Genomic DNA, 26,684 nt, shown 5'->3' on the forward strand with positions numbered 1-26,684 from the left:
ATGCACATCTATCTATACACACACAAATATGTGTATCTATCTTTATATATATATATATATATATATATACTGTATACACAAAAATATGTGTCTCTATATCTGTATAGACATATACATACACACAAATGTTTATCTATTTATACACACAAATATCTCGATATATCTATATCTATCTATCTACATATATATTTATACACACAAATATCCCGATCTATCTATCTATCTATCTATTGGCGATCAGAGATCCTTCCGCTTCCTGTTCTGAGCTGGGGAAGAAGACTCCGACCCAAAATGGCCGCCGTGGTGAAGCCAAGGCGGCCATCTTTAGAGAGGGCAGAAGCTAGCTCTCATTGTTGGGTGGGAAGAAGGTGGCTGATACCGGAAGCGGAAGTTAGGACGGGGAGACGCTGTGCCCTGCTCCCGCCCGGAGTCTTGCTGTCTCCTTGTTTCAGAACAAGGGAAACTGGCCCAGGGACAGAGGGACCATGGTGAGGAAGGAGGGGAGCCTGGGTCGCCCTCTGTGTTGGTTATCTGGCTCCTTTGGCTGCATTCATACTGGAGAGATGGTGCTGTTTAAGTGGCATGGCTCAGTGCTGTGGAATTCTGGGAATTGTAGTTTGTTGTGGGCCGCTCTGGGCCACAACAAACTACAGTTCCCAGAATTCCACAGCACTGAGCCATGCCACTTAAAGAGCACTATTCTTCCAAAGTGAGTGCAATCTTTTACTCCAAATGATGGACGTTTTAGAATTCCTTTTGGAGAGAAGGCTGAAATGTAGGACACGTCCTGCAAAAAGGAGGACATCTGGCCACCCTGGTATTGGGGTGCTCCTCTTGCAAATAGTTTTCGCTAGGAGGAGTGCAGCTTGCTCCCAGGCTGGCATGGATAAGATTGCATAAACCAGGCCTGAGGTTATGGGGATGAGGTGAAGGAAATGCTGTGCCAATTCTTCAGCAGTCACTTTCCTAAACCTGTTTGCCACCAATAATGCTTTCTGTTCTTTTTGCAATCCAGGATGAATTCTCAGACCCTGATCTGGCTGTTTTGGGTGAGGAGTCCAAATCGGAGAATGGAGAGAACGCCCCGGTTTACTGCATCTGTCGCAAACCTGACATCAATTGTTTCATGATGTGAGTGCACCTGGGCCAAACACAAGCGCCCTGGAAATACTCCGTTGAAATAGTTTGTTTATGTGCTGGAGAAGTTAGGGAGGAATTTAGATGCCAAAATCATCTGTCAGTAGTCTAGCTGGAATCTGCAAGCTCAAGTCCTTTTTTCAGTGTCTTGTTAAGGGCCAAGAAGTTTGTGGGGGGAGCTTTTCCCCCCTTTAAATTCTATATTGGAACTGAGTACCAAGACCTGTAACACCCAAATCCACTCCTAAGCTGCATCCAGACTGCAGAAATAATCTGCTTTGACACGACTTGCTTTGATTGTGATTTCCTGCATGGCTGGGGGTTGGACTGGATGGCCCTTGGGGTCTCTTCCAACTCTATGATTCTATGACTTTGACTGCCATGGCTTAATGCTATGGAATTCTCACAACTGTAGTTTGTTGTGGCACCAGTTGCCACAACAAACTACAGATCCCAGAATTCCATAGCATTGAGCTATGGTAGTCAAACTGGATTATTTCTGCAGTTTGGATGCAGCCCACATTTTCCCTCAAAGCTTTTTCTTTTTGCAGCCTAATTGTTTCCACTTTTAAACCACTGAAGATGCAAATTATTGCTGATTACTGCAGTTCACCCAGCAATTTGCCTTTAGATTCTAATCTTCTGTTTGTCTATTTCTCTATAATGCAGGGTGCTATTCTTTCTATGGGGTTCCTGTTGCATTATGAGAAAGCAGGTCAATGGATGGGTTTCTATCTAGCAATCCTGCCCTGATGCACCCAAATATGAAAGAAGCTTGTCTGGGGAATCCTCACTTTTCTCTTTCTTTCCACCCAACCTCCAGAGGCTGTGATCACTGCAATGAATGGTTCCATGGCCACTGCATTAACATCACTGAGAAGATGGCAAAGGCCATCCGGGAGTGGTACTGCATGCAGTGCCGAGGTGAGCTGAGGAGATGGCATTGGGATTGTGAGTAGACCTCATGAGTATAAAACACACTGTAGAAATATTCCTGTCTGAGACCGCTTTAACTGTCCTGCTTAGTGTTAGGGAATCCGTGGAATTGTCGTTTATTGTGGCACCAGAGCTCTCTGACAGGAAAGGCTAAATGTCTCACAAAACTACAGTTCCCAGAATTCCCTAGCATTGAGTGGTCTCAAACTGCATTCTTTCTGCAGTGTGTTTTGGACCCTACTTCTGTAGAAAAGCCTCAAGAATCACTGTTGTATGTGCTTTTCATACCACAGCCTTGAAAATCTTCTTTTTTGTTTACAAAATAAAATCTTACATTTTAAATTTTCATGGGAATAGAATTCAGAGACTTGGCTGTTTTAGTTTGGAATATCAGTATGCAAAGGGATCTTGTAGCACATTTGGGATTAATTTGTGCAAAAGCAGTTGTAGCATAAACTTTTGTAGATTAGGACTACTTCCTCAGATGCATGGAAGAAGTAGACCTAGGCTGCATCTCTACTTCAAGAATAATCCAGTTTGACACCATGTTAACTGCTATGGCTCATTGCCATGGGATTCTGGGAATTGTAGTTTGCTGTGGCTCCAGAGCGCTCTGACAGAGAGAAGGCTAAATGTCTCACAAAAGTGCAGTTCCCAAATTCCATAACATTGTGGCAGGGCAGTTAAAGTGGTGTCAGTTTCTGCAGTGCGGATGCCGTCCTAGTCTATAAAAGCTTATACAAGACAACTTTCTTTCACAGAGTTAGTTTCAAAGGTGCTGCAAGATCCCTTCACACACATTTTAAGTTGTCATTGATATTTGAAAATGTGGCAGCAAAAGATGCTCTGAGATCAGTAATGGAAACACTAGTTAAACAGAGCAGCTGTGATTTGAATTTTATGGGAAAGGTTTTTCCAGTTGACCTTTCTTTCCAAATTCTTTTCTGAGTAACCTTTTCTATTAAGGCTATGAACAGTAACTTGGAATTACCCATAGATTTGTTTATACTAATAGGCAGATTAGGGCGGGGTACAGACCGCCGCTTTGCGGCGGTCTGCCGCCGCCGCCAGTAGGTCCGCGGGGGAGCCGGAGCCTTCAGACGGCCCGACTCCCGCGCGGACCGAAAAAGAAGCTCCAAAATGGAGCTTCTTTTACCGTCGCGTTTGCAACGTAGCGAGGCGCCAGGGGCGCGCTCGCTACGTCACAAGCGGCGCGACGCGTACGGATGCTCAGCGTCCGATACGCAAAGATGGCGGCGCCCATGTGGAAGGGGCGCCGCCATCTTGTACGTATAGGATACGTACTAGGGTTAGGGGGGTGCGGAAGCACCGCCCCTTCCTAACCCTAGTACGTATTCTATACGTACTAAATGGCGGTATGTATCCCGCCTAGAATGCTTTTGGAGATTATACTAACTCTGTGCTGATACATTTCCAGTGTCCCCACATCTCCTTTCATTCTGTTTTGGCATCCCACTGGAGTTGTTTGTTTACTAGTCATAATTTTATTTGGTTCTTCCAAGATAGTTGGAATTTTATATGTAACGTTCCTGTCAAACTACTGACTGGACCAGGCCAGTTTAGTTTTAGAGACAGAGCTGCAACAGCCAGTGCATTTAGACCATGTTTTCGAAGCAGGCATCTTCTGTATGTATGGAATTAAAACACCCAGCATCCACAGCCAAGAGGAATATTGACGAAGGACAATGGGCAACAGGTTGCCCTGGGGCGCGGGGGGGGGGGCGGGGACAACTGCATTAGGTTATTCTCTGTATCCAAGACTGTGAAACTTGTGAATTCTTTTAGCTTGTTTCTCTTTCTCTTTTCCAGAGAGAGACCCAACACTTGAGATCCGGTACCGGCATAAAAAGTCCAAAGAGAAGGACCGTGAAGGTGAAAGGGAACGTGCTGAGAAGGATGAGATGCGTATGAAAGCACAGGAACTGGCACTGGAGCAAAGTCGTAGCTCAAAAGTAAGATGACATTATTGATAGGTAATCTGTGGCATTACAACTCCAGAATATTGACAGGTAGCCTGTCCATAGAACTCTGGGCCAATATTGACAGGTAGCCTGTCCTTAGAACTCTGGGCCAACTGCCCATTTCCAACAGTCAATACTGACTGTTTTATATATTGTAAATACCTTGCCCCAGTTTCTGACTCCTCACATCCAGCTATGCCTATTCTTGATGGGCAGTATGAAGGTGGAATTATTTTAGAAGATCATAGGATTATGACACCCCTCATACAGCAAATTGTTTAGCCATTCATTAGAGGTATTCTTTGAAGTTTTTTGTTTGTTTTTGTTTTCACTTTAATAGCCACTTCATTTGTCCCTTCCCTCATTTCCTACTCAAGTGGAACACTTGTCTCAATAGTAAACCAAAATAGCATACCAAGATAGCAGGTATGATCTTCAGTCTTAATGCCTAATTTTCCTAAACGTCTTTATGTTTATTTTTTCCCTATCACCCACCGATTGTATGTTTTATTCAAAGCTGAGATTTGTCCATGGGGCTTCTGGACTAGGACTAGGCTAGATCAGAATTTGACAAATCAAGTCCTAATGTGTAATTAAGAATTCAATTGTACTCTTGTAGTTTAACTGCTTGGGGAATACATCATGCAATAGGTGATTGTTGTTAGCATAAAATAGGTGGTTGTGGAAGCATAAAAACAATAATTAAAATTACAATAATCTGGTTTTTTAACATTTATTTTTAATATATTTTTGGTGTGGTTTGGGTATTCAATTAGAACTCTGGGACTCCAGGATTTGAAACCAGCTTTGCCATGGAAACCCACTGGGTGACCTTGCGGAAGTCACACTATCTCAGCCTCAGAGGATAGCAACAGCAACCCATCTCTGAACAAATCTTATCTAGAGAACACTATAGTGGGTTCACCTCAGGATTGCCAGAAGTTTGAAATGACTCAAAAGGCACATGCCAACAACTAAAATAAATGTCAGCAGTGGAGTCTTAACATTTTGAAGTAGCAGCCTTCCCCCAATTTTTTTAAAAAAGAAATCTTATTAAAGAATTATTAAAGTAAAGTTAAAGCAGCAGCATTAAACTTTTCTCTCCTTCATCCTTTCCTGTCAGTATTTCTTTGGACACAAAAGATTTTGACACGCAGGTGCCTTTGATCAGCAGTTGGTGATACCTGGCTGAACTTGACTCCCAAAGAAATATTGCCTTGTTTCACCTGCTTACTTGGAGGCAAAAAAGTCTTTGGAATGGGCATCATTGCTTGAGAAAGTACCTTTAGTAATCTGACTCTCTCCTAAGTATTAGGCTCAAGTAATGAGATTTTATTGCAGGTCCTGCAAATGTGTAAATCAGGGATGTCATCTGTCACAAATATTAGCTGGCATTCTGTTTATTACTTCTAACTAGAGCGGACCCATTCAATCAATTCTTGAACGGTGAGTCAACACACAAGTTGAAAATCCCATAGGCCATTTCTTTTTTAAAAATGTTCGATCAGACAGATCCACATTTGATGGGCTGTTGTTTTGGTTTTCTTCTGAGCTGTTTAATCTGATTTTTAATACTGCTTCCTTCATCTTGCCTTCATTATATGGTGTTTATAGCCCTGGTTTAATTATAAATTTTGTAAGACCCTTTAGGATGTATGCAGTCAACAAAAGGTTGAAATGGGTTTCAAATCCACAAGTTTTTTGCAAGAGCAGTGTTAATTCTCTGTATGAACACCATCTACCTTTAATATTTATGGTTTATCTTGCCCACTGCTATCTTGTCTGATTAGCAGTGGTTTTCATGGCATGAATGAACAATCCACCCACTCATGGGTTAATCCTTGTATGTCGACTGATGTAGCAGGAGTCCAAGTCTATTTCTGTTGCTACTGCTGTGACTTCAACCCTTTCCTGTCATTTTTTATTCTCACTGTCCTGCCAACCAGATGTGCATTCCATTCCCTTAGTTTAGTAAGGAGAATTAGAGAATAGGTTAATAGAGGAAAAGAGAGAATAGTGGGGCAGTTTTGCCTTTGGAGGTTAAGAAGAAGCAAACTATGACTAAATTAAAAGAGGGTTCTACCCTGCAGATGGCTGACAAGGAGGACAGAAAAGAAATGTCCTCCAATGGATAGTTCCAAAGTGCAACACTTAAGTGTATTTTGAAGAAAGTAAAGTAGCCCCTTCCCACATGGATACCAAAATCCATAGATGCTCAAGTCCCATTATATACAATGACATAGAAAAATGGCATCCCTTATATAAACTGGAAAAAAAATTCAAAGTTTGCTTTTTGGGCTTTTTTTTTTGGTGTATTTCCAAACTGTGGTCAGTTAAATCCATGGATGCAGAATTCATGGATAGAGACGGCCGACTGTATAGCGAACCTAACCATCCATGGATTGGAGTTATTACAGATCACTCTGTCCCATAGTAGCCAGAGACTGAACACACACACATTGACACCCATTGATTTATATGGGCTTGAGCTCCTGTGTTTTTTTCTAACCATGGAGGCTCCCAGAACCAAACCCTAGCAGAGGGGAATTTTTTTTATAAATTTTGGGTTTAGGACCTACCAATGATGCTAAGTAGTCGTAAGATGTTAATGTTAATGCTAATAACAAGAAGGATAGGATAGTTTCAGTATTAAGGAAACATTCCTTGGGGCATAGAGATGCCGTTACCTGCTATGATCAAGAACTTAATAGAAATGGAATGGGCAACTCCCTTTAAATACAAAAAGGTATCAGTTATAGCCAGATATTATATTCATGTCTTAAAAAGAAGTTTCTGAATATGCCATTGGTGGATAACTGCTCTAATTTTGTGGGCAGTTGTCCTAAGTGAGAGTGATATTCCAGTTAGAGAAGTAGATGAGCAGAAGGCTGATGTAGCCCTAAGGAAAGCTCATGAAGTTTGGCTTAACAATTAGGGCATCTGTTGCTACTTCCATGTTTGTAAGGGCAAACATGCAGTCTTGTGGGTCCAAGAAATAATTAAAAATCAGGACTTCAATCTACATAACTTGCACATACCATTTTTAGAGTCCAAAGACTTTTGGAATATGTACCATGTGCAGAACATGATACCACTTTATTTGCAGTGAGGAATATTAATGTGGTATCAGTAGGAAGACACTGTGGTTACATTATTGGAAAATGGACAAGAAAAAATTTGGCTTATGATGTGAATTGCTTTTTGGAGAACAAGCACTAGAGAAAGTATTCAGAGAATAAAGAAAAGAAACAAGTCATGATTACTTTACAAAGAAAGAAAATTGATAAAATACCATTCAGAAGAGTTTACTCTTCATTTTGTGGAGGAAGAAATAGTTGTCAACAAAGTAATTTCACATTCAACCAACCTCAGTGGGTTAGACTACATGCTCAGTACTGCCATCAAGGACAGTTTGGTAGCCAGATTAAAGGAAAAGGAGTGGGGTCGAACAGGGAAAATACACCAGTATGAGGAAGGTTTCTGCTTTCTGAGACTTGTGGTCAGAAATAACATCAAACCAGTGGGTCAGTGGTAAGAAAGTATATTTCAAAAGGACATTGCAGAGTAATCACACTGAGGTTTTATTTGTCTCTTTACATCCACAGATGTTAGGGCAAACAGCTTCAAAAACAATAATTACAAGATGGATAAAGGCCTGCTTTTACCTTTGTTATGATTATGCTAAGAAATCAAGGCATCAAACTGTACGGCCACGTTCCACCAGGTCAATAGCAACAAGCACAACATTTGTGGTTTCAGCATTCCCGGAAGATATATGTAATGCAGCAGGTTGGAAAGAACTGACCACATTATAAAACATTACAAACTGAATATATACAAATCTGCACTGGCCGTCTTTGGTTGAACTGTGCTGCAAGTGGTAGTGATTTAGAGTGTTACTTACTTGTTCCCACCTGAATTAAAAGGGGCTCAGGTAAGTCCCATAAGTGGGTGGATTGCTGTTCCATGCCATCTTGAGACTGAGAGCTTGGAATTTAATGTAAATGATCATTTTGGAATGACAGGTGGAGCAATCCACACTCTCCCAATCAAAAAAGAGAGGCTAATTTAGTTGGATTTTATAGGATTTATTTTGTAGATAGTCAGGTCAAGAGCATATAATAAAACTGAGAGTGAAGGGACAGTCACAACAGGTCCAATGGGGAAAAAAAAACCTTGGACTCTTGCCTTGTCAGTTGGCACATGGGGATTGATGCATTGCTCCTCCTGCCATCCAGAATGATTATTGATAGTAAGTTCCAAACTCTCATTCTCCTTAGCTCTGTTTGACAAAATCCTGCTTGGCACGAACTGCTCCTTGACTTGGACTGCCTGGGTTTGAACTGCTGGACTTCTACTTACAAAGCATTTTTCCTGTTCCTCAGCTGGGGGCCTCTGTTTATGATATTCCTGACTGAAAAAGTGGTCACTTAGCAGATACAGACACACTTACTGTTTCTCTCTGTGGGAAGCTTTCTTAAATGTTTTACCCCAAAGCAAAACCTTGGGATATTTTTCAGATTTCATAGAACTTTTGCATAAAAATTGCTATATCTACAGTTAAAAAGAAATGTTTATTTTGTTCAGTCACTATTTCTCATGTAAACTCTAGTAACTTCTTGTGGAACTCTAGGGTTCCAGGGAACCCTGGTTGAGAAACCCTGCTGAGTGGCTTTACAGCCTCAGTCTCTTGGGGTTGTCCTCCATGTGACATTCTGATACTTGTCAGACTTAAGACAATTTAGCTATTCTACTAGTAACTCTCAAGTCTGATAAAAGCTGGGGTTGAATATCTTTTGGAAGTGATGGGACATTGAAAAACAACAACAATGTTTGGGCAGGTAGACATTTGTGGAAGACTCACTCCAAGGGCACTTTCAGAGGCTGGCTGAGGCTTGCTGCTCCTCCTTACTCCCTCCATGTGGGATGGGGAGGAAAAGCAAAGCTGGCAGGTCTCAGCCATTGTGTACAAGTGTAGTTGAGATCTGCTACTTCCTCCTATCAGTAAGGAGTGAAACCTGGTTCCTGGCCTAAGCATGGGTGGAAAACCTCCAAATGGTCCTTTGGTTGGAGACCTAATGCCATCAGAAGGTGAGACCACGGTCATTTTATCTGAACCATGGAGGACACTGGGAAGAGGCATGTGTTCACCCCAAAGTGATTCTTCATCCCAGTGCCCATTGATCATTTTTAAACCAACAGTTAGTTGTGAGATTTATCTGATTAGTCTAAAGCCTTACTTTATTGATCCTTATTTTGAGGAACTGGAGGCCTAGGCTGGGATTATTGTAGACACAACAGGGAAAAGCGACTCAAATTCTCATTCCCCTCCCCCATCTTTTTTGTTTGATTTTCTTGCCCTCAGCAGATCAAGCGCTCAGCGCGGATGTGCGGTGAATGTGAGGCTTGCCGGCGCACAGAGGATTGTGGCCAGTGTGATTTCTGTCGTGACATGAAGAAATTTGGGGGGCCCAACAAGATCCGCCAGAAGTGCCGCCTGAGGCAGTGCCAAGTTCGGGCTCGGGTGAGTGTCTCTGTGGGTGCACTTTGCCCAGAAGTAATTGCATGTTTTCTCTTTGGGGCACTTTCTTGGCTGCTCCGCCCCAGAGGGGCAGCCACTTCGGACGGAAGCTGTTGATTTGTGTGTAGCTCACATGATTTTTTCCCCATTCTTTTCTTCCTAGGAGTCCTATAAATATTTTCCAGCTTCGGTAAGTTTCCTTTTACCCTCCTGTTTTCCACCCCCCCCCTATTTTTTTTTTTAAATTTAAAACATAGGATTAAAAATAGGTGAGTGTTAAATTGGGACTCCTAGTTTTTTTCCCCCGTTAGAAAATGGATCAGAATAAGAATGAGGTCTGGTTTATACATGCAACAGAACGAGGTGGTGGAGAACCTGTTCAGCCTGTACTGGTTGAGATTAGAAATCAGATATTGGCGGGTTACAGACCGCCATTTAGTACGTATTCTAGACGTACTAGGGTTAGGAAGGGGCGGTGCTTCCGCACCCCCCTAACCCTAGTACGTATAGAATACGTACAAGATGGCGGCGCCCTGTTCATACGGGCGCCGCCATCTTTATGTATCGGACGCTGTGCGTCCGAACGTGTCGCGGCGCTAATGACGTCGCGAATGCATCCCTGGCGCCTCGCGACGTCATTAGGGCGCCGCAAGAAGAAGCTCCATTTTGGAGCTTCTTTTTTGCTCCGTAACGGAGCCGCGCGGTTTGGCTGCGACGGCTCCCTTACGGAGCAAACGGCGGCGGCGGCAGACCGCCTCAAAGCGGCGGTCTATAACCCGCCATTATTTGTGCACATTTAAAACCTCCAGAGTTTGGAAAGTGACCTTTAAAACCGTAATTATTTATAATTTGTATTCTAAGAACTCTGACAGTTAATGGTTATAGTTACCATTTAAAAAAACCTACTTCTTGTTCTTTAAAAGTAATTAAGTTAAATGAAGTTACTAAGTAAAGTACTTAGATGATATTAAACCAATTAATAAACTGGTAAGCTACTTTGAGTTTTTTAAAGAAATACAGAATGCTACAAGCTGCAGAACTGTGAGACAAAATCATTATGCAAAGGGATCTGAGGAAATAAACTCAAGTCTACGAAAGCTCATGCTGCCAAGTTCTCTCTTTTAGTCTAAAAGGTGCTACAAGATCCGTTTGCATACTGATTTTCCAGATTAACATGGCTAATATGGTATTCTTTGAATTCTACAACTGTGAAACAAAACATATGTGCAAGTTGTAAGAATAGACCTGTAACTGTAGGAGTAATTTAAAAGAGGTAACAGTTACATTACAGAATGAGTGGCATTATCCTGAGTGATGTTACTCTTGTTCTATATGTTATTTATACTTTTGCAATTGCAAAAAGGAATTTATTAGAAGTAACTTGTTCTTTGTAGTTAACTACTGCAAAGCTCTTTAAAAAAGCACTTCCTAGCCAATAAAATAAAAGAAAAATTAGAGGCCCTTTTACACTATACAATTGTAGTGCAATGATTCCACTTTAACTACCATGGCTCCATTCTGTGGAATCATGGGATTGGCAGTTTAAGAAGGGGCATTTATATTTTTAGTCAGTAAGATCCATTACCCCAGATTAAACTACAAATCCTGGGATTCCAGAGGATAAAGCCATGCAGCTCAGTGGAATTGTGGTACAGTTTGAGTATCCTCTTTTTGAAATGCTTGTGACTAAAAGTGTTTTGGATTTCAGAATACCTGTACAGTAATCCCTTGGTATCCACTGGAATTTGGTTCCAGGATCCTCCGTGGATAACAAAATCTGTGGATGCCCAAGTCCCATTAACTATAATGGCATTGCAAAATGGTGTCCCTTATATAAAATGAAAAATCAAGGTTTGGTATCTGGAATTTATACTTTTTTGAATATTTTCAAACAGTGGATGCTTGATTCTGTGGATAAGGAGAGCTGACTATATTTGCATATATGCCCATAATGGGATCTCTTGGAGATGAGACCCATGTCTAAACACGAAATGTGTTTATGTTTCATATACACATTATACACATATCCTGAAAGTAATTTTATTTACTATTTTAAATAATTTTGTGCATGAAACAAGGTTGGTGTAGTCTGAACCATCAGAAAACAAAGGTATCATTATCTTAGGCACTTATGAAAAAAGTTTTGGTTTTTGGAATATTTTGGATTTTGGAATTCTGGATAACTTCTGAAGACTGAACCTGTACTACAATGGGCTTTAGTGTACCTGTCAGAAACCCATTAGCATGTTCTACTCTGAATTGTGATAGATTAGATTATTTTTTGCAAGGATTGCATCCCCCCCCCCGCCACTTCACATTTAGGGGGAACATTCACAAAGGGTATTATTTAACAAACAAACAAACAAGCTTCATTTATATACCACTTCATACCACCTAAGCAGTGTCTAAGAGGTTTACAACTGTAAGCTAATTTGCCCACAACAATCTGGGTACTCATTTTAGCGACCTCAGAAGGATGCAAGCCTGAGTCAGGCTTGGGCCTTTTTGCTGATCTTGAACTCGTAACCTTGTGGTTTTGAGTGAGTGGCTGCAGTACAGCCATTTAACTACTGCGCCACCAATCCCATCTTCTGTCTTAATTGGTAAGTCCATTCTGCTGCCTCATTCCCATCTCGTTTTGCTGCATGTAAAGATGTAGGTTGACCTGTAGTTGGTTAGCATGGGGGTAGGGGTTGGGGCCTGGGAGCCCACTTTGAATGGATTGTCAGCTGCAAATTTTGCTGGGTGATGGAGCCCTGCTTCTTGAAAGTTACTCTGAGCCTTTTCTCCTCTCTTATTGATCTTGGAAAATAAGTGGGTGTTGGGATTGTCTTTGCTTCTTATGCTTTTTGCTGCTTGCCATTCTGCAAGCCCCTGTTTTCTCTGTCGACTGCTGCTGGGCACAGGAAAAGAGGGGCCTGTTTGTGCTACTTCATTGTCTTGTGCTTATGGGGCCAGATCAGTGGCTTCTTTAATGCTTTCCCCTTTCTCTTTCTCCTTCCCCCCCCTTTCTCTCATTGCTTTTTCCTACCCTCCCTCCCCATTTCCCCAAATGCTCAATAGATGTTACGGGGGCGGGAGGATGATCTGCAGATGCTAAAGGAACAGCTAGAATCGGCTACCACGCCCGAACCTCTGTCGGATGACGATCTGCACATAGATCCCGATTTGTATCAGGAGCTTTGTTCAGGGGCCTTCGATGATCAGAACCTGGTGAGACCTGTGGTGGACCCCATGCTCTTGGGATTCCTAGGTCAGGCTGGCCGGTTAGAGAGCTCTGTCCAAGACAGTGTGTATTTCAGGTTCTCCGTGCCCACCTTCCTCCCACACAATCCTTAATTCTGTGCTCTGATGTTATTCCAGTCAAATATGCTGGAGAAACATATGCATATATCTGGCTAAATACTTCATATCATGATCTGACACAGTCCCTTATCTACTAGAGCTCCCTGCTTGTCTGTGTTCTCTTCTTGAAGTACTGCATTATGATTATATTTTAACTCCTGGGCTCATTCTTCTTTCTTTTACCTCAGACTTCTAAATTCCCTATCTCTGTTTTTCCCCTCAAGTCTTTGCTTTTCAGTAACTAACTACCCAGTAGCTTCCCAGCCCTTAGCCTCTTTAGCTTGCAGCACACAGGGCTTCCTGTAGATCAGGGATGGGCAACTTGTGGCCTTCTGGCTGCTGGACTGAAACACCTATTAGCTCTAGCCAGCATAGTCACTGGGGAGGGGACTTTTAGTAAGTGGCTGGAGAATCATAAGTTGCCCACTTTGCTCTAGGCTTTTCACTTTTCTCACAGAAGCTGCACTCTTTGTTAATGCTGTGTTGCTGATACTCTCCCTTTAAACACTTAAAATGTTGTGTGGACATTCAGTGATGTTGCTGCAGAGGCTTGCATGCAGGTATGCAGCATTTGCTTTTTTTCAGCTTGTCTGAAAAGGCATGCAATTATTTCATTAACATAACTTGGCTTTCAAAATCCAGGTTTTAGAAAAGTTAATGCCAGGAAAGAGGAGGGTGAAAGAATATGATGCCGTTGAAATGGGTAATTGAATAAGCCCACAACAATGGTTGCATCTATGCTGTGTGGAGAGCCACTATGCAATACTGTGGGGGTTTTTTGCCTCCAAAGGGGGAAGGCTGTCAAATTCTGCCCCAGATTTGAGGCTGGGTGCTGCAGTTAACTCATGGGTTGGTGTCAGCAGGTGATGGCATTTCCTGGGCCAGCTCTTCTCTCTGTCCCAGTGTTCAATCCCAAAATAAAATGATGGCTGTGGATGGGCAATATCTGTGGTAATGGCACTTGACAGCAAGCCCTGTCATGGAGCTGGGCTTATGGCTTTGGCTTGGTACTTCTTAACCTTAATTTAGGAAAGTTACTTTTTTTTTACTACCACTTCCAGAATCCCCTATCCAGTGTGGTCTACTTTTAGAGGACTGCGATGCCCCGAAAACTAACATTTCCAAACTCTCCTCCTAAGTTCTCTTCTCAAAGTGGTTCTGCCTTGAATGAGGTTTCTAACCTGGGCTGTTGAGATTCATAAGACAAAGAAGCAGGAGAGAGAAACAGGCAGAAAGTAGATGCAAATGAGTGAGTGGCTGGGAGGGTGGGTCTGCTCAGGTCAGTTCAGGGGAGGGTAGACCCAAAGATTGTTTTACTCTCTGCTTTTTAGATCTTCTTAAACATTTTTCGCTAGCAGTGGTGGTAGCTTAACTATAGGTTTCCATAACTGATGAGAGAGGGCTCTTCACTTCTCTTTCCCTTCCTCTTAGCCTTGGCTCAGCGACACAGATGATGGACACTTCCTTGATCCCATGTTGCGGAAGCGTGCTGTGAAAGTGAAGCATGTCAAGCGGAGGGAGAAGAAGTCAGAGAAAAAGGTAGGATTCCAGAATAGCAGGCTTGATGGATTAAAGAGCAGAAAGTGTTGTAACAATTGTGTAAGGGTGACTGGCTAGTTAATAATGGCATGCCCTATCCTTAACTTAAATTCCTTTCTACAAGCGGAGCCTTTGACCCTGGAGATGGTTTGGCCCCTTACCATTGGCCATTTTGGGTGGGCTTAATGGGAACTATAGGCAAAAATGTCTAGAGGGCAAATGTTCTCATCCCCTTTTCCAATACGACAAATCACACTTGTGATCAAACTGAACAAGTCTTTCCTTAAGACATACAGAGGGGTGGTTTGTGTTTGTTTCCTTCCTCCTCAATACGAAGGGCTAAGTCTCTCAATTCCAAGTACGTATTGCCACTGACAGTGGTGGGATACAGACTGCCCAAAAAGGGTGGTCTCCCGCCGCTCTGGTTTGCTGCGCGAGGGAGCCGCAGCGGGCAAACCGCGCGGCTCCCTCATGCAGCAAAAAGAACCCACAAAAAGCGGGTTCTTTCTGTGGCATGGTTGTGACGCCGCAAGATGCCAATGGCGCACTTGTGGCGTCACAAGGGTGCCGAGACATGTGGACACTAGGTGTCCATCACGTCAAAATGGCAGCACCCGTATGTACAGGGCAGGTCTCAGAGGGTGCTACTCGGGGACTGTAGCTCCAGTAAGAGGTACCTCACTTGTGGGGTTCCTCAGGGGGCTATTTTGTCCCTGATGTTATTTAACATCTATATCAGGGGTAGGCAACCTTTTTGAACGGGGGGCCGGGTTGCTGTCCCTCAGACAACTGGGGGGCCGAAGCCAAAAAATAAATAATTAAATATATTTTTTAAAATATATATATATATAAATAAACCAGGACAAATGTAGGACAAAATTTTCAAATGGAAGACACTTTTTAAAAAACAATGGAGGACACGTGAAAAAAATTTGCTGATTTTTTAAAAAATGTTAGTATAAATGCATGTTTCTGAGGCTTCTATAGACAATTGCCCCCCAAAGGCCCCGGCGGCAATCGGCGGCAGGACTGGGCTGGGGCCAGTCCCAAGGCCTTGCCGGGCCGCATCCGGCCCGCGGGCCACAGGTTGCCTACCCCTGATCTATATGAAGCCGCTGGATGAGATAATACGGAGTCATGGTGCTGGGTGTTATCAGTACGCTGATGACACCCAAATCTATTTCTCTGTATCTCGTTCGTCGGCCTCGAATTCCGATGGCATCTCTTCTCTCAATGAATGTCTTCAGGCGGTAATGGGCTGGATGAGGAAAAACAGATTGAAACTGAATCCAGACAAGACGGAGGTGCTCATGGTAGCGGCCCCGAAACCAAGAATTGGGTTGCAACCTCCAGTCCTGGATGGGGTCACACTCTCCTCCAGTGACTGTGCTCGCAGTCTGGGGGTGCTCCTTGACTCGTCGCTCCTGATGACAAATCAGGTAAATGCGACGGTCAGGAGTGCCTGTTATCAGCTTCGGCTGATACGCCAGCTGCACCCTTTTCTGGAAGTAAGGGATCTTGAGACGGTTGTGCATGCGCTGGTAACCTCACGCCTTGACTTCTGTAATGTACTCTACATGGGGCTACCCCTGTGCTTGACTCGGAAATTACAGCTGGTTCAAAATATGGCAGCCAGGCTTGTCTCAGGAACATCTAGGAGGGACCACATTACTCCGGTTTTGAGGTCCCTCCACTGGCTGCCTATCAGCCTCTGGGCCCAGTACAAGGTGTTGGTTATCACTTTTAAAGCCCTAAATGGCTTGGGTCCAAGCTATCTCAGGGACCGCCTCCTCCCGTACAATCCTCCCTGCGCTCTCTGGTCCTCTGGGAAGAACTTACTACAGCCTTTAAAATCTAGGCTTGCGGCGACCTCCCAGAGGGCGTTCTCTGCTGTCGCCCCCAAACTCTGGAACGACCTGCCGGATGAGATCCGTCAGATAACATCATTAGACAGCTTTAAAAAAGCGGTCAAGACGGATCTCTGATTCCCTCATTCCTCCCGTGGCCCCATCTTAGTGATGGTTGAGGATCAACAGAGGGATATCAGGGTTTTTAGTTTTTAATTGTTGTTTTTATGCATTGATATTGTGTTTTAATATGTTATACTGTTTAATACTGTCTTAAGGGGGGAGGGATAAAGTGTTTTTAATTGTCATATTTTATATTTTACTGTTGTTAATCGCCCGGATTGGTTTGCCAAAGGGCGGTATACAAATAATAATAATAATAATAATAATAATAATAATAATTATACAGGGCACCGCCATTTTGATGCCCTCGTCAGGGGCGAGGGGCATCTAAAAGTGCCGCCCCTCACACGTCACGACGGCACCCCATAGGGCCCGTCTAGTCAGCGCCAATGACAGCATAAGCACTGCCTCTCTAGAACAGATCAGAGTCTGTTTGTTTCATCCTTCTAATAAAAACTATGACTAGCTAGTTGCCTGTGGACATACAGAACCAAATGAGCAACAATTTAAAAAAGAATTGCCAACAAACAAGAGCTTGAAAAAAATTTGTAATGGACCATACCAACCCCTCTGCATCTGTAAGATTTATATTTCTACTTACGCAAATGTAGGAATATGCTTTACATTGGGTTACGCTATTGGCCCAGATAGCTCATCATCCTCTACATTTGAGGCAGACAAAATGTAGCTGGTGGGTTGCATGCGGTCCCCATGGCTATTTTAAAAGGCCTCTCCTAGGCCTAAAATGGCCCAGGGGACCTCAAATCATGGTGAAAAATGTTCCACACTGCCTAGGGGGCATTTGGGGCAAAGGATTAAAAAAATTGGGGGGGGGGTGAGGAGGAGTGAAATGGAATGTGTGTGGCCCTACTTAGGCCTTCTAGGGCTCTAAAGTGACTCCAACCTTCCTCTTGCCTAAATGCCCTAAAGGCTCTAGCTCCCATCTGATCTTGGTTTCTAAGGAGGGTGCCACTAGATTTGGCATCACCCGGTGTGCTAACTTATGGTGTCACCTCCCCATTGACGACCTCCCATACTACTCTATACAGAATCCTTGGTAATGTTTTTTGCACTAATGTGACTCGTAAATCATAATTCCCATATGTCACTGAATGTAATGCTAATAGTTGTGACATGAACAACTAGCAAAATTAAAATTATATCTTTAAATTACAATATCACACACACAACCTAAATGTATTTGTATATAAAAGTGAAGATATGATAAAATGTGATGTTTTTAAATAAAAATTTAAAAATAAATATTTTTTTAAAAAGTTAAAATTTTGAAATTTGAAATTTTAATTTTTTAAAGAAAATCCTGGGGCCTCTTCTTTCTCCTCCCACTGAACTTAACCCCAGTCACACCACCTCTTAAAGCATTTTAAAGGGAAGCAGGCAAATGCCATAGTTGGTTTCTGCCAAAACACAGATGTCTGAGGAGTAGCGGTGATACCCCACACCTTACGGTATCACCTGGAGTTGTCTGCACCCTCTGGAACCCCCCCCCCCCCCTAATGACACCACTGGATGGGAGACAAACAATGAATAACAGATGCTACAGGTTATATTCAGAGGAAAGAACTGGCAATCCCACTTTGAGTATCTCTTACCTAAGAAAATCCTATGCAATTAATGGGTTATAAGTTGACATGCAATTTGAAGGCACATACAGACACATGCAGCCTTTTACACTTCCCCATCCCAACTCTACAATATAGATAGATTGCTGGTGCCCTCCAGATGTTATAGCTTATAACGTACAGTTGTCCCTCCGCGGTGTGTGTGCACTCCCCCTCCTCCCCCTCCCAGGCTTCTCCCCTTCAGGGCAGGGGGAAGCTCAGGAGGGAGGGAGAACCTGGAAAGGTTGTATGTGCACTGCTCTCCCCCTCCTTGGTGCCTCAGAGACCTTGGACAAGCTCTCTGAGGCATCAGAAGGAACTCAGGGCACTCGCGCACGTGTTTTCCCCAAACCCCTGCCTCCCTGGAAGGGCTTTGGAGAGCTGCTCCCAAGCCCTTCCAGGACAGCAGCAGCCCGAGGAAGGGAGAATGAGTCCCCCAGTTTCCTTCCAATGCTTCAGACAGCTGAGGCAAGCAAGCTCTCGGAGGCACTGGTAGGGAGGCAGGGGAATTGCTCATGCGCTTCTCTCTCCCTTCCTCCGATGCCTCCGAGAGCTTGCCTCAGCTGTCTGAGGCATCGGAGAAGGGGTGAGAGCAGCTTGTGTGAGTCCCCTGGCTTCCTTCCAGTGCCTCAGATTGCTCAGACAAGCTCTCTGAGGCATCAGAAGGAAGGCTGGGGACTCGTGCGAGTGCACTTCTCTCTCTCTTCCTTCAATGCCTCAGAGAGCTTGCTTAAGCTCTCGGAGGCATCGCAGGAGGGGCAAGAGCAGTGCACGTGAGTCCCCTAGCTTGTATACAATGCTTCACAGAGCTCAGGCAAGGTCTCTGAGGCATCGAGGAAGGGAGAAGTGTGCATGAACTTTTCTTCAACCTCTCCCTGCTGCCCTGTAACTGGCCCAGTTAATCCAGTTGCAGGGCGGCAAAGAGAGGAAAGAGAAACAAGGGTGCACTCAGCTTCTACGCCTGTCCCTGCTACCCTATTACTGGGGAGAGGGGTTATTCGTGATTTTTCCACATGTGCAGGGGCCCTTCGCCCCTAACCTCCGTGAATGTGGAGGGATGACTGTATGTAATTCCTGACCAGCCTGACTGGGACTGATGGGAGCTGGAGTCCAGAGCTCCATTGACTGGCAGCTGTACCTGATACTGCAGATAGGTAAAAGTCTCTCCCATCACCTCCTATCTAGACCTTTTATTTGGTGAGGCCAAGGACTAAAACTGGGGCCTTTTGTCTTGCAAAGTCTGTGCTCTATTTTAAACTACAGCTTTTCCTGGATTGTTAGACCTGTTCAGATGTTGCATGGTGATACAAAAATATATGACACAGAAGTCTGCATCTCACTTTTACCTTGGGTCAGAATACTTGAACACATAAAGCACATGCAGATAGTCTGCTACAAATATGTCTAATTCTCTGGAGGCCTGTTTCATCTACTTCTTTGCTCAGGAATGGCTTCCAAGATCATTAAGGCAGCGGGATATAGCCATTAGAGGGCTTGACTTGAACTAGGAAGACCCAGGCCCCAAAACCCAGTTCACTGGTGTTTTTGGGCCAGTCTCACTCAGCCTAGTTTATTTCTACAGTGATTTGAGGATATTGCACCCTGAGCTCTTTGGTGGAAGGGCAGGATAACAGATATGACAAATGAGACAAATTTAATTCTTTATTTTTCCTGGCACAGATGGCAAGAATGTAGGGTGTGGTAATGCTAATTGTGGTATTAGAAAGAATGGTGGAAAAGACAGTTTTCCATTGTGTGAAAGACAGGCTCAGTGACATTTGTGCCATATGCTCTCTGAGCAACATGGGAAGGGAACAAGATTTTTAGTTGGGTTGCTTGTATTTGAGAAGCTGCAGTGAAATGACCATTCCTCTGGTGAGGGCATGATGGTGGTGGTATCTGCTGAATCTTACTGTTATGTGCTATTTGGCCTACAGAAGGAAGACAAATACAAGCGTCACAAGCAGAAGCAGAAGCACCGTGACAGGTCCAAGCATGCAGAACGGGTGGATGCTAAAGACCCTTCCTCATTACACCAGTGCCTTGGCCCTGGCTGCATCCAGGCTGCACGGGCCAACTCCAAGTACTGCTCTGATGAATGTGGCATGAAACTGGCAGCCAAGTAAGAGATGAACCTCCTTGATCCCACCTCTTTTTCACCCCTCCTTCCAGATTTCTTTTCCAATCAGCTTTGCCTTTCTTGCATTTGCTGGGTGTCAAAATGATATGATCCATGGAGTGGGTGTGGGGTGGGTGGTGGGAAGAGTGCTGAGTTTGAATTTGTAAGGTTATTCAGCCTCTACTCTGCAGGTGAATAAAAGGAACAGTTATATGGGGATGCATCCCATAATGCTGTAATGTATGGTATAAAATTCCTCATTAGTGATGGGAATGCTCAGACTACTGTATCTTTGTCTCTTTAAAAGGGGAAAAGGAATTTAGTAGGTGTGATGTAGAGAGCCAGTGTGATGTAGTGGTTTGAGTATTGAACTGTGGCTTTGAAGACCAGTGTTTGAATCCCTGCCCAATTCCACCTTGGGCAAAGCACACTCTCCCAGCCTGAGGAAGGCAGGGACATGCCCCCTCTGAACAAATCTTCCCAAGAAAATCCTCTGATAGGGTCACCATCAAAATGGCTTGAAGACACATGGTAACAATAACAATGGTGTGATGTTTTGTACTTACGTAGAAACTATTGTTATATTTATCAGATAAAGTAAGGTAAAGATAGTTATGTATGCAGTGGGTAGTATATGTTATAAGGAAAGGATTCTTTGGGAGGTTGAGCAAATGGAATGCTAGGAGTGTATGGAGATTGGCTGAATGTCTGATGGGGATTTTAAAAAGGTTGAAGTGAGAGCTGGGTCTGTCAGAGTTAAATTGGAATTAGGGATGTTTGGAGAGTTAGGTTAGGATTAGTTTGAGTCATGCTCAGAATTAATTAGGATATGAGTGTGAGAGTGAGGGATATAAATTTGAGTAGTATTAGTACTTAGATGTATTAAATAATATGTGATGTGTTATGTTTCAATTTGTATTTAATAAACCATTATTATAGTAATAATAATAATGAAATTTTTTTTATCTCCTGCTCCCTATGAATCGAGTTGGGGAACAGCAGCAGATTAAAATACAACACATAACATCAGTCAAAAACAATTATCACCAGTTACAACACATAGCATCATTTGAAAAGAACCCATGAGACCAACACATGTTAAAACAACCAGTCCATAGTTTAAAATCCATAATTTAGATTTCATAATTTAAAAACTGTATTATGTACTTTTACCTCTGAGGACATTATACAAGGTGTATTAGAAAAGTTTAAGTTTAGATACACAGTCTCTGTAGCAGCAGCAGTTAAGGGAGGGTGCTAGTTTCCAATGGGTATGTAAGACAATTAAATTGTCACACAGGAACCATGAGGGCATCTAAAAGGTCCTCACAGTTGGTGTCAGTAGAGGAATAAATGAAAGGCCCCATGTTAGGTTCTTCATTTTACAGGTTCTTCATCTTATAGGTCAGGAGTCATGTGGCCTTCCAGATGTTGTTGGAATGGACATCTCAGCATTCTTCAAATTTGGGTGTGTTTACTAGGCCTGATGGGATTGCAGTTCAACATCTGGAAGGGCACTTGATTCAACATCTGGAAGGGCACTTGATTCATATCCCTAAGATAATGCCCTAAAGGCATCTTGAGGCATCATCCACTTACTGCAAGATGTATTGATAAATGAAATCAATAGATTAGTATGGGCTGCTTGGTGCCACCTGTCTCTCTTCCACCACTGTATTGGCTGGTATCGATTTGCCCTGCTCCCCTCTGCTCTTTTCCAGCCGCATCTACGAGATCCTCCCACAACGAATCCAGCAATGGCAGCAGAGCCCATGTGTGGCGGAAGAGCATGGCAAGAAGCTGCTGGAGCGGATAAGGCGGGAGCAGCAGCAGGCACGGCTCAAGCTCCAAGAAATGGAACGCAGATTCCATGAACTGGAAGCAATCATTGTCCGGGCCAAGCAGCAAGCCATCAAAGAGGATGAAGAGGTGCCTGGAAAAAATGGGGGTGAAGGGGACTGGTAGCCAGGCAGCTCACTTTCTTCTACTCTTGGATGGCTGGAAATAGGTGGTTCCTTGGTGCGGGGAGAAGAGTTTTAGGGTGGATTATTATAGAGCCTTTTTTCATTCTATTTGTATATCAGCAGATATGAATTCACTGTTCCTTTGAGTGTCAGTATTGTGAATACACTCCCAGAATAAGGACCTACCTCCATAATTGTCATATAGTAAATATGGCATGTCTGAGATCTATTCATTGTAATAATGGCTTCATGGAAACCTGATCCTCCAGAGCAATTAGCACCCTTTCTTTTCTTTATGAACCCAGCCAGCCAACACCCAGGGCCTTACATTCCATTGCTAGTCCCAACTAGAATAGACCCATTGAATCAATTTTATATGTGAGTTTGCCAGGTTCCCAACCATTTAGTCGTCAAGTTGGGACTAGTTACTGGATATAAGGCAGAATTCCCAAAATTATATTGGAGCTAACACTGGCCTCAGACAGTGCAAAAGGAGTGGCCAGAGGCCGCTCCTCCCTGATCTCTGCGGGTCCAAGGCAACCGCATGCATCCAGCGCTGATCCAGTCCACTGCTGAGGTTTTGAACCGGGCTGGCGAAAAGGAGCAGTTTTTTTCAGTTCCTTTTTGGCCTGGTTCTTTTGCTTTGGAGCGGCAGGGTGGCTTCTAGCCCTGTTTGGGGCATGCATCGTCTAAATGCCACATCCTCAATGTGGCCTGACAGCAGCCCTTTAGTCCATCTGTTTTGGGCCACTGGGAAACTTAGATGCTGGTATGGTTCAAGGGAAGTTCCATCCTGGCATGTATGCTAGGGATGGGGAAGCTTGGACCCTCCTGATCTTTTAGTCTCTCATCAGTACCCTTCTCCCCAGCATGGCCAAAGGTAAGAAACTGTGGGAGCTATAGTCCAAAACATCTGGTGAGCTAAGCTTCTTTTCCCTGCCAAAACAGGCTATGTCTTCTTTCTCGACTTGTTTCCTGACTCTCTACTTGATACTGTCATATTGGGAAGTATGGATTTAATTTTTTTCAAGCCCAGGCTATGGGGCAGTAATCTATTTGTCGTAGTGGGGTGGGGTTTGGAGAGTAGCCTGCAGGATCAGGTGGGAAGTGGGGCTGACAGGGCAGCTGAGGCCTAGGTAGAAAAGAGGAAAGGGAGACTTACACAACCAACTCCATGTTGATTTAATGCTGAGATTGCTCAGTGCACTCTGAGAAGTGTGATTGGACTGAAATGCTACCCCCAGTATGTGTAGTGTTTGACCCCTAAGCATATACAACAAAATATGCTACCTCCATATTGTGTCCCACTGAGGAGTTAATAACATTTTATTTATTCTAAATTATATCCAGCCTATTTCCCAACAAAGGGCATGAGATAGCTTACAAGACTGGAAAAAGTTACAGCTAAAAAGCTGATGATACAGATGTTAACAATTATATTCTCTGCCACCCAGTAAAAAATCATTTAAAAAACATAACAGAAAGATAAAAATACAGTTCACACTGAGTATCCCTTAGCTGAAACATTTGGGATCAGAAGTATTTTGGAATGTTTGCATATACAGTGTGCCTGCATCATACGCAGCTTTCAGCATACACTGGAAGCTGAACTGGAAAAAACCCTCCTGTGCCCTGGAAGGAGTAATGGGGTGTGTGGCCTGCGGCATGCCGCACGCATGAGCCCCATTGTTTCTTATGGTGCTTGAGCTTACGTGCTTTTTTTTTTACGCGTGTGTGTGTGTCTGTAATGGATCCCCCACATAAGAGAAGGGCGTACTGTACATAGTGAGATATCTTGGAGATGGGACCCAAGTCTCAACATGAAATGATTTAGGTTTCATATACACCTTATACACATAGCCTGAAGGTACACCAAAGTTTGTGTACACTGAACCATCAGAAAGCAATGGCATCACTATAAGCCACCCAAGTGGATAACTCTGGATTTTGGAATTTCAGGTAAGGGATAATCAACCAGTATACACAAATCCTTAAAAATCCTTTTGTGTGACTCATTAATCATCCAATGCCCATTTAAAGTAGAAGGTCTTTGAGTGTGGTCATGTATCTTCATGTTGCCTATTGACTTATTGTGACTCCATGAACCTCATTGGATTTTTTAAGGCAAGGAATACTCAGAGGTGGTTTTATCAGCTCCTTCCTCTGAAATACAGCCTCCAGCACCTGGTATTCCCTGGCGATCTCCCATTGAAGTACTAACCAGGGCTGACCCTGCTTAGCTTCTAAGATCAAACAGGATCTGGTTGGTGTCTTTAGAGTATGAAAGTCTATTTGCTGGTAAAAGGAGAGATGAGAAGCAGCTAGCCCATCCTTCTGTGGAAGAGGGAGCAGCCACTAAGACTCTTGTCCTGATGACTCTTGATGGGTCTATTACAGTGGTAGGAACAAGAGAAACTCCTTCTTGGAGGATGTTGGCTCATGCACGTGCATATAGGGAGATAAATCTTTCAGATAATTTGGACCTAAGCCACATAGGGCTTTATAAGTCATAAACAGCATTTTAAATACTGCCCAGAAATGAACCTATAGCCAGTGAAGCTGTTTCAACAAGGGAGTTGTGTTTTCCTTGTGACTGGCCACAGTCAGAACTCTGGTTGCAGCATTTTGAAACCCTGCTAAAATTTCCAAAGACAGCCCCAAGTAAAGTGCATTACAGGGATCAAAATCCTGTTTTAGCTGCTATTTTGGAGGACAAAAATGGGGGGAGGGAGAGGGTGTTGTTAAGCATTTGGCAGGCCCTGCCATGATGTATATAGATTGATGGGCAATACAGTATTCTGTTGTTCATAATTCAAAAATCTGAAATATTCCAAAAACCAAACCTTTTTTCATGGGTGGCTGTGATAGTGACACCTTTGCTTTCTGATGGTTAAATGTATACAAACTTTTGTTTCAGGCACAAAATTATTTAAAATATTGTATAAATTACCTTCAGGCTATGTGTGTATGGTGTATATGAAATATAAATGAATATTGTGTTTTTCAACTTGAGTCCCATCTCCAAGATACAGTGCTACCTCGGGTTACGAAATTAATTCGTTCCGCGGCGCCGTTCGTAACCCGATACATTTCGCAACCCGAAAAGGCTTTCCGTTAGCGCTGGAAAGCCGCTAGCCGCGCTTCGCATTTAAATTTCGCGCCGAAATGAATTTCGTAACCCGAAAAATCTTTCGTTACCCGGAACAGTTTTTTCCAATCTAACTTTTTCGTACCCCGGAAATTTCGTAACGCGATCAATTCGTATCCCGGGGTACCACTGTATCTCATTATGTTCCTACATGCAAACACAGGTATTCCACAATCCAAAAGAAAAAAACAAAACAAAACACTTCTGGTCCCAGGCATTTTGGACAAGGGAAACTCAACCTGTGTTATATTGTAATGTGTTTTTAACTGTTTTAATTAAGTGGTTATAAATAGAACTATTTCTTTAATGCTTTTTAAACTTTTGGATCAAATAGGTTTTTAGTGTACTTTGTGCTTAACGTGATGTGAACTGCCTTGAGTCCCATTCCGGGAGACAAGTCAGATGTTAATTAAAAGAAACAAATAGGTGTGTAGGTTTATACAATCCTCTTGATATCTTGGGGTGAGTGGCAGTTTGCCTTCAAAATTTAGTTGCTAATGTTGGCTTCTGGCTTGCCTGTTTCTCAGACCAGCGAAGGAGACAGTGATGATACAGACTTTCAGATATTCTGTGTTTCCTGTGGCCACCCGATCAACCCCAAAGTTGCCTTGCGTCACATGGAGAGGTGCTATGCTAAGGTATGTTGCCTGTTGTCTTTGTGCTGGATATTGAGGCATGGGGCTCAGAGTCACCCTGAGTGAGCTGTTTCCTTTTATGCTTTCTGTAAAATGTGAATATTTGTGCCATGTCTTAGAAACTGTGTGAGTGTGAATAGATGAAAGCAGAAAGGTGCTGTGGAAGTGTCAGGGAAGTCTGGCCTTTGCCAGATAGCTTCTTGAGCTGGATTGTGGAGCAACTTGCTAAGTTACCATCAGCCCAAGAGAAATGTTATTTTGTATTATTTATCAAGGAAGTGCCAAGCAAAATGGTTTGAGTGTTGGACTACGACTATGGAGGCCAGGGGTTCGATTCCTAGCTCGGCTATGAAACCCACTGGTGAACTTGGGCAAGTCACACTCTCTCAGCCTCAAAGGATGGCTATGGCAAACCTCCTCTGACCCAATCTTGCTAAGAAAACCCCATGATAGGGTTGCCTTGGGGTTGCCATAATCCAGAAATGACTTGAAAGGACACAGCAAGAATAACTAGTAATCAAGGTTGCTTGTACATTGCACATAAAGAAATAAATTCTGTATCTGGACATTCTGTTCTGTGTTTGAATGAATTATACATATTTTTCAAGGATTGAATTTGTGATATTTTTTCACATTGTTGAATGCAAATATTTTTGAATTAAGAGTGATTTAGAAATGAAAACACATCATTCAATGTAGCTTGGCATTTGTCATGCTTAGCCTATAGCCTGCTTTGTCAATGTCTTGAGGTTTGACTGTCACAGAT

At 43.2% G+C, this 26,684-nt stretch overlaps 1 protein-coding gene across 1 annotated transcript in view; it reads left to right on the forward strand.

The window, feature by feature from the left end:
• The first annotated feature begins 399 nt into the window (after window positions 1–399).
• The window catches only part of LOC149322842 (CXXC-type zinc finger protein 1-like), a 33,380-nt gene continuing 7,095 nt past the window's right edge, over window positions 400–26,684 (forward strand). Inside the window, exons 1-11 of the mRNA XM_089483865.1 lie at window positions 400–488; window positions 1,016–1,131; window positions 1,961–2,061; window positions 3,904–4,046; window positions 9,421–9,579; window positions 9,740–9,766; window positions 12,640–12,789; window positions 14,353–14,460; window positions 19,990–20,174; window positions 21,893–22,100; window positions 25,811–25,921. Coding sequence (XP_089339991.1) covers window positions 486–488; window positions 1,016–1,131; window positions 1,961–2,061; window positions 3,904–4,046; window positions 9,421–9,579; window positions 9,740–9,766; window positions 12,640–12,789; window positions 14,353–14,460; window positions 19,990–20,174; window positions 21,893–22,100; window positions 25,811–25,921 — 1,311 coding nt within the window. The 5' untranslated portion in view covers window positions 400–485. The remainder of the gene's footprint in view (window positions 489–1,015; window positions 1,132–1,960; window positions 2,062–3,903; window positions 4,047–9,420; window positions 9,580–9,739; window positions 9,767–12,639; window positions 12,790–14,352; window positions 14,461–19,989; window positions 20,175–21,892; window positions 22,101–25,810; window positions 25,922–26,684) is intronic.

Source organism: Sceloporus occidentalis, unplaced genomic scaffold, assembly GCF_023333645.1.
Source record: "Sceloporus occidentalis isolate IW3139 unplaced genomic scaffold, rSceOcc1.0.p SCAF_1, whole genome shotgun sequence".
Classification (NCBI taxonomy): Eukaryota; Metazoa; Chordata; class Lepidosauria; order Squamata; family Phrynosomatidae; genus Sceloporus; species Sceloporus occidentalis.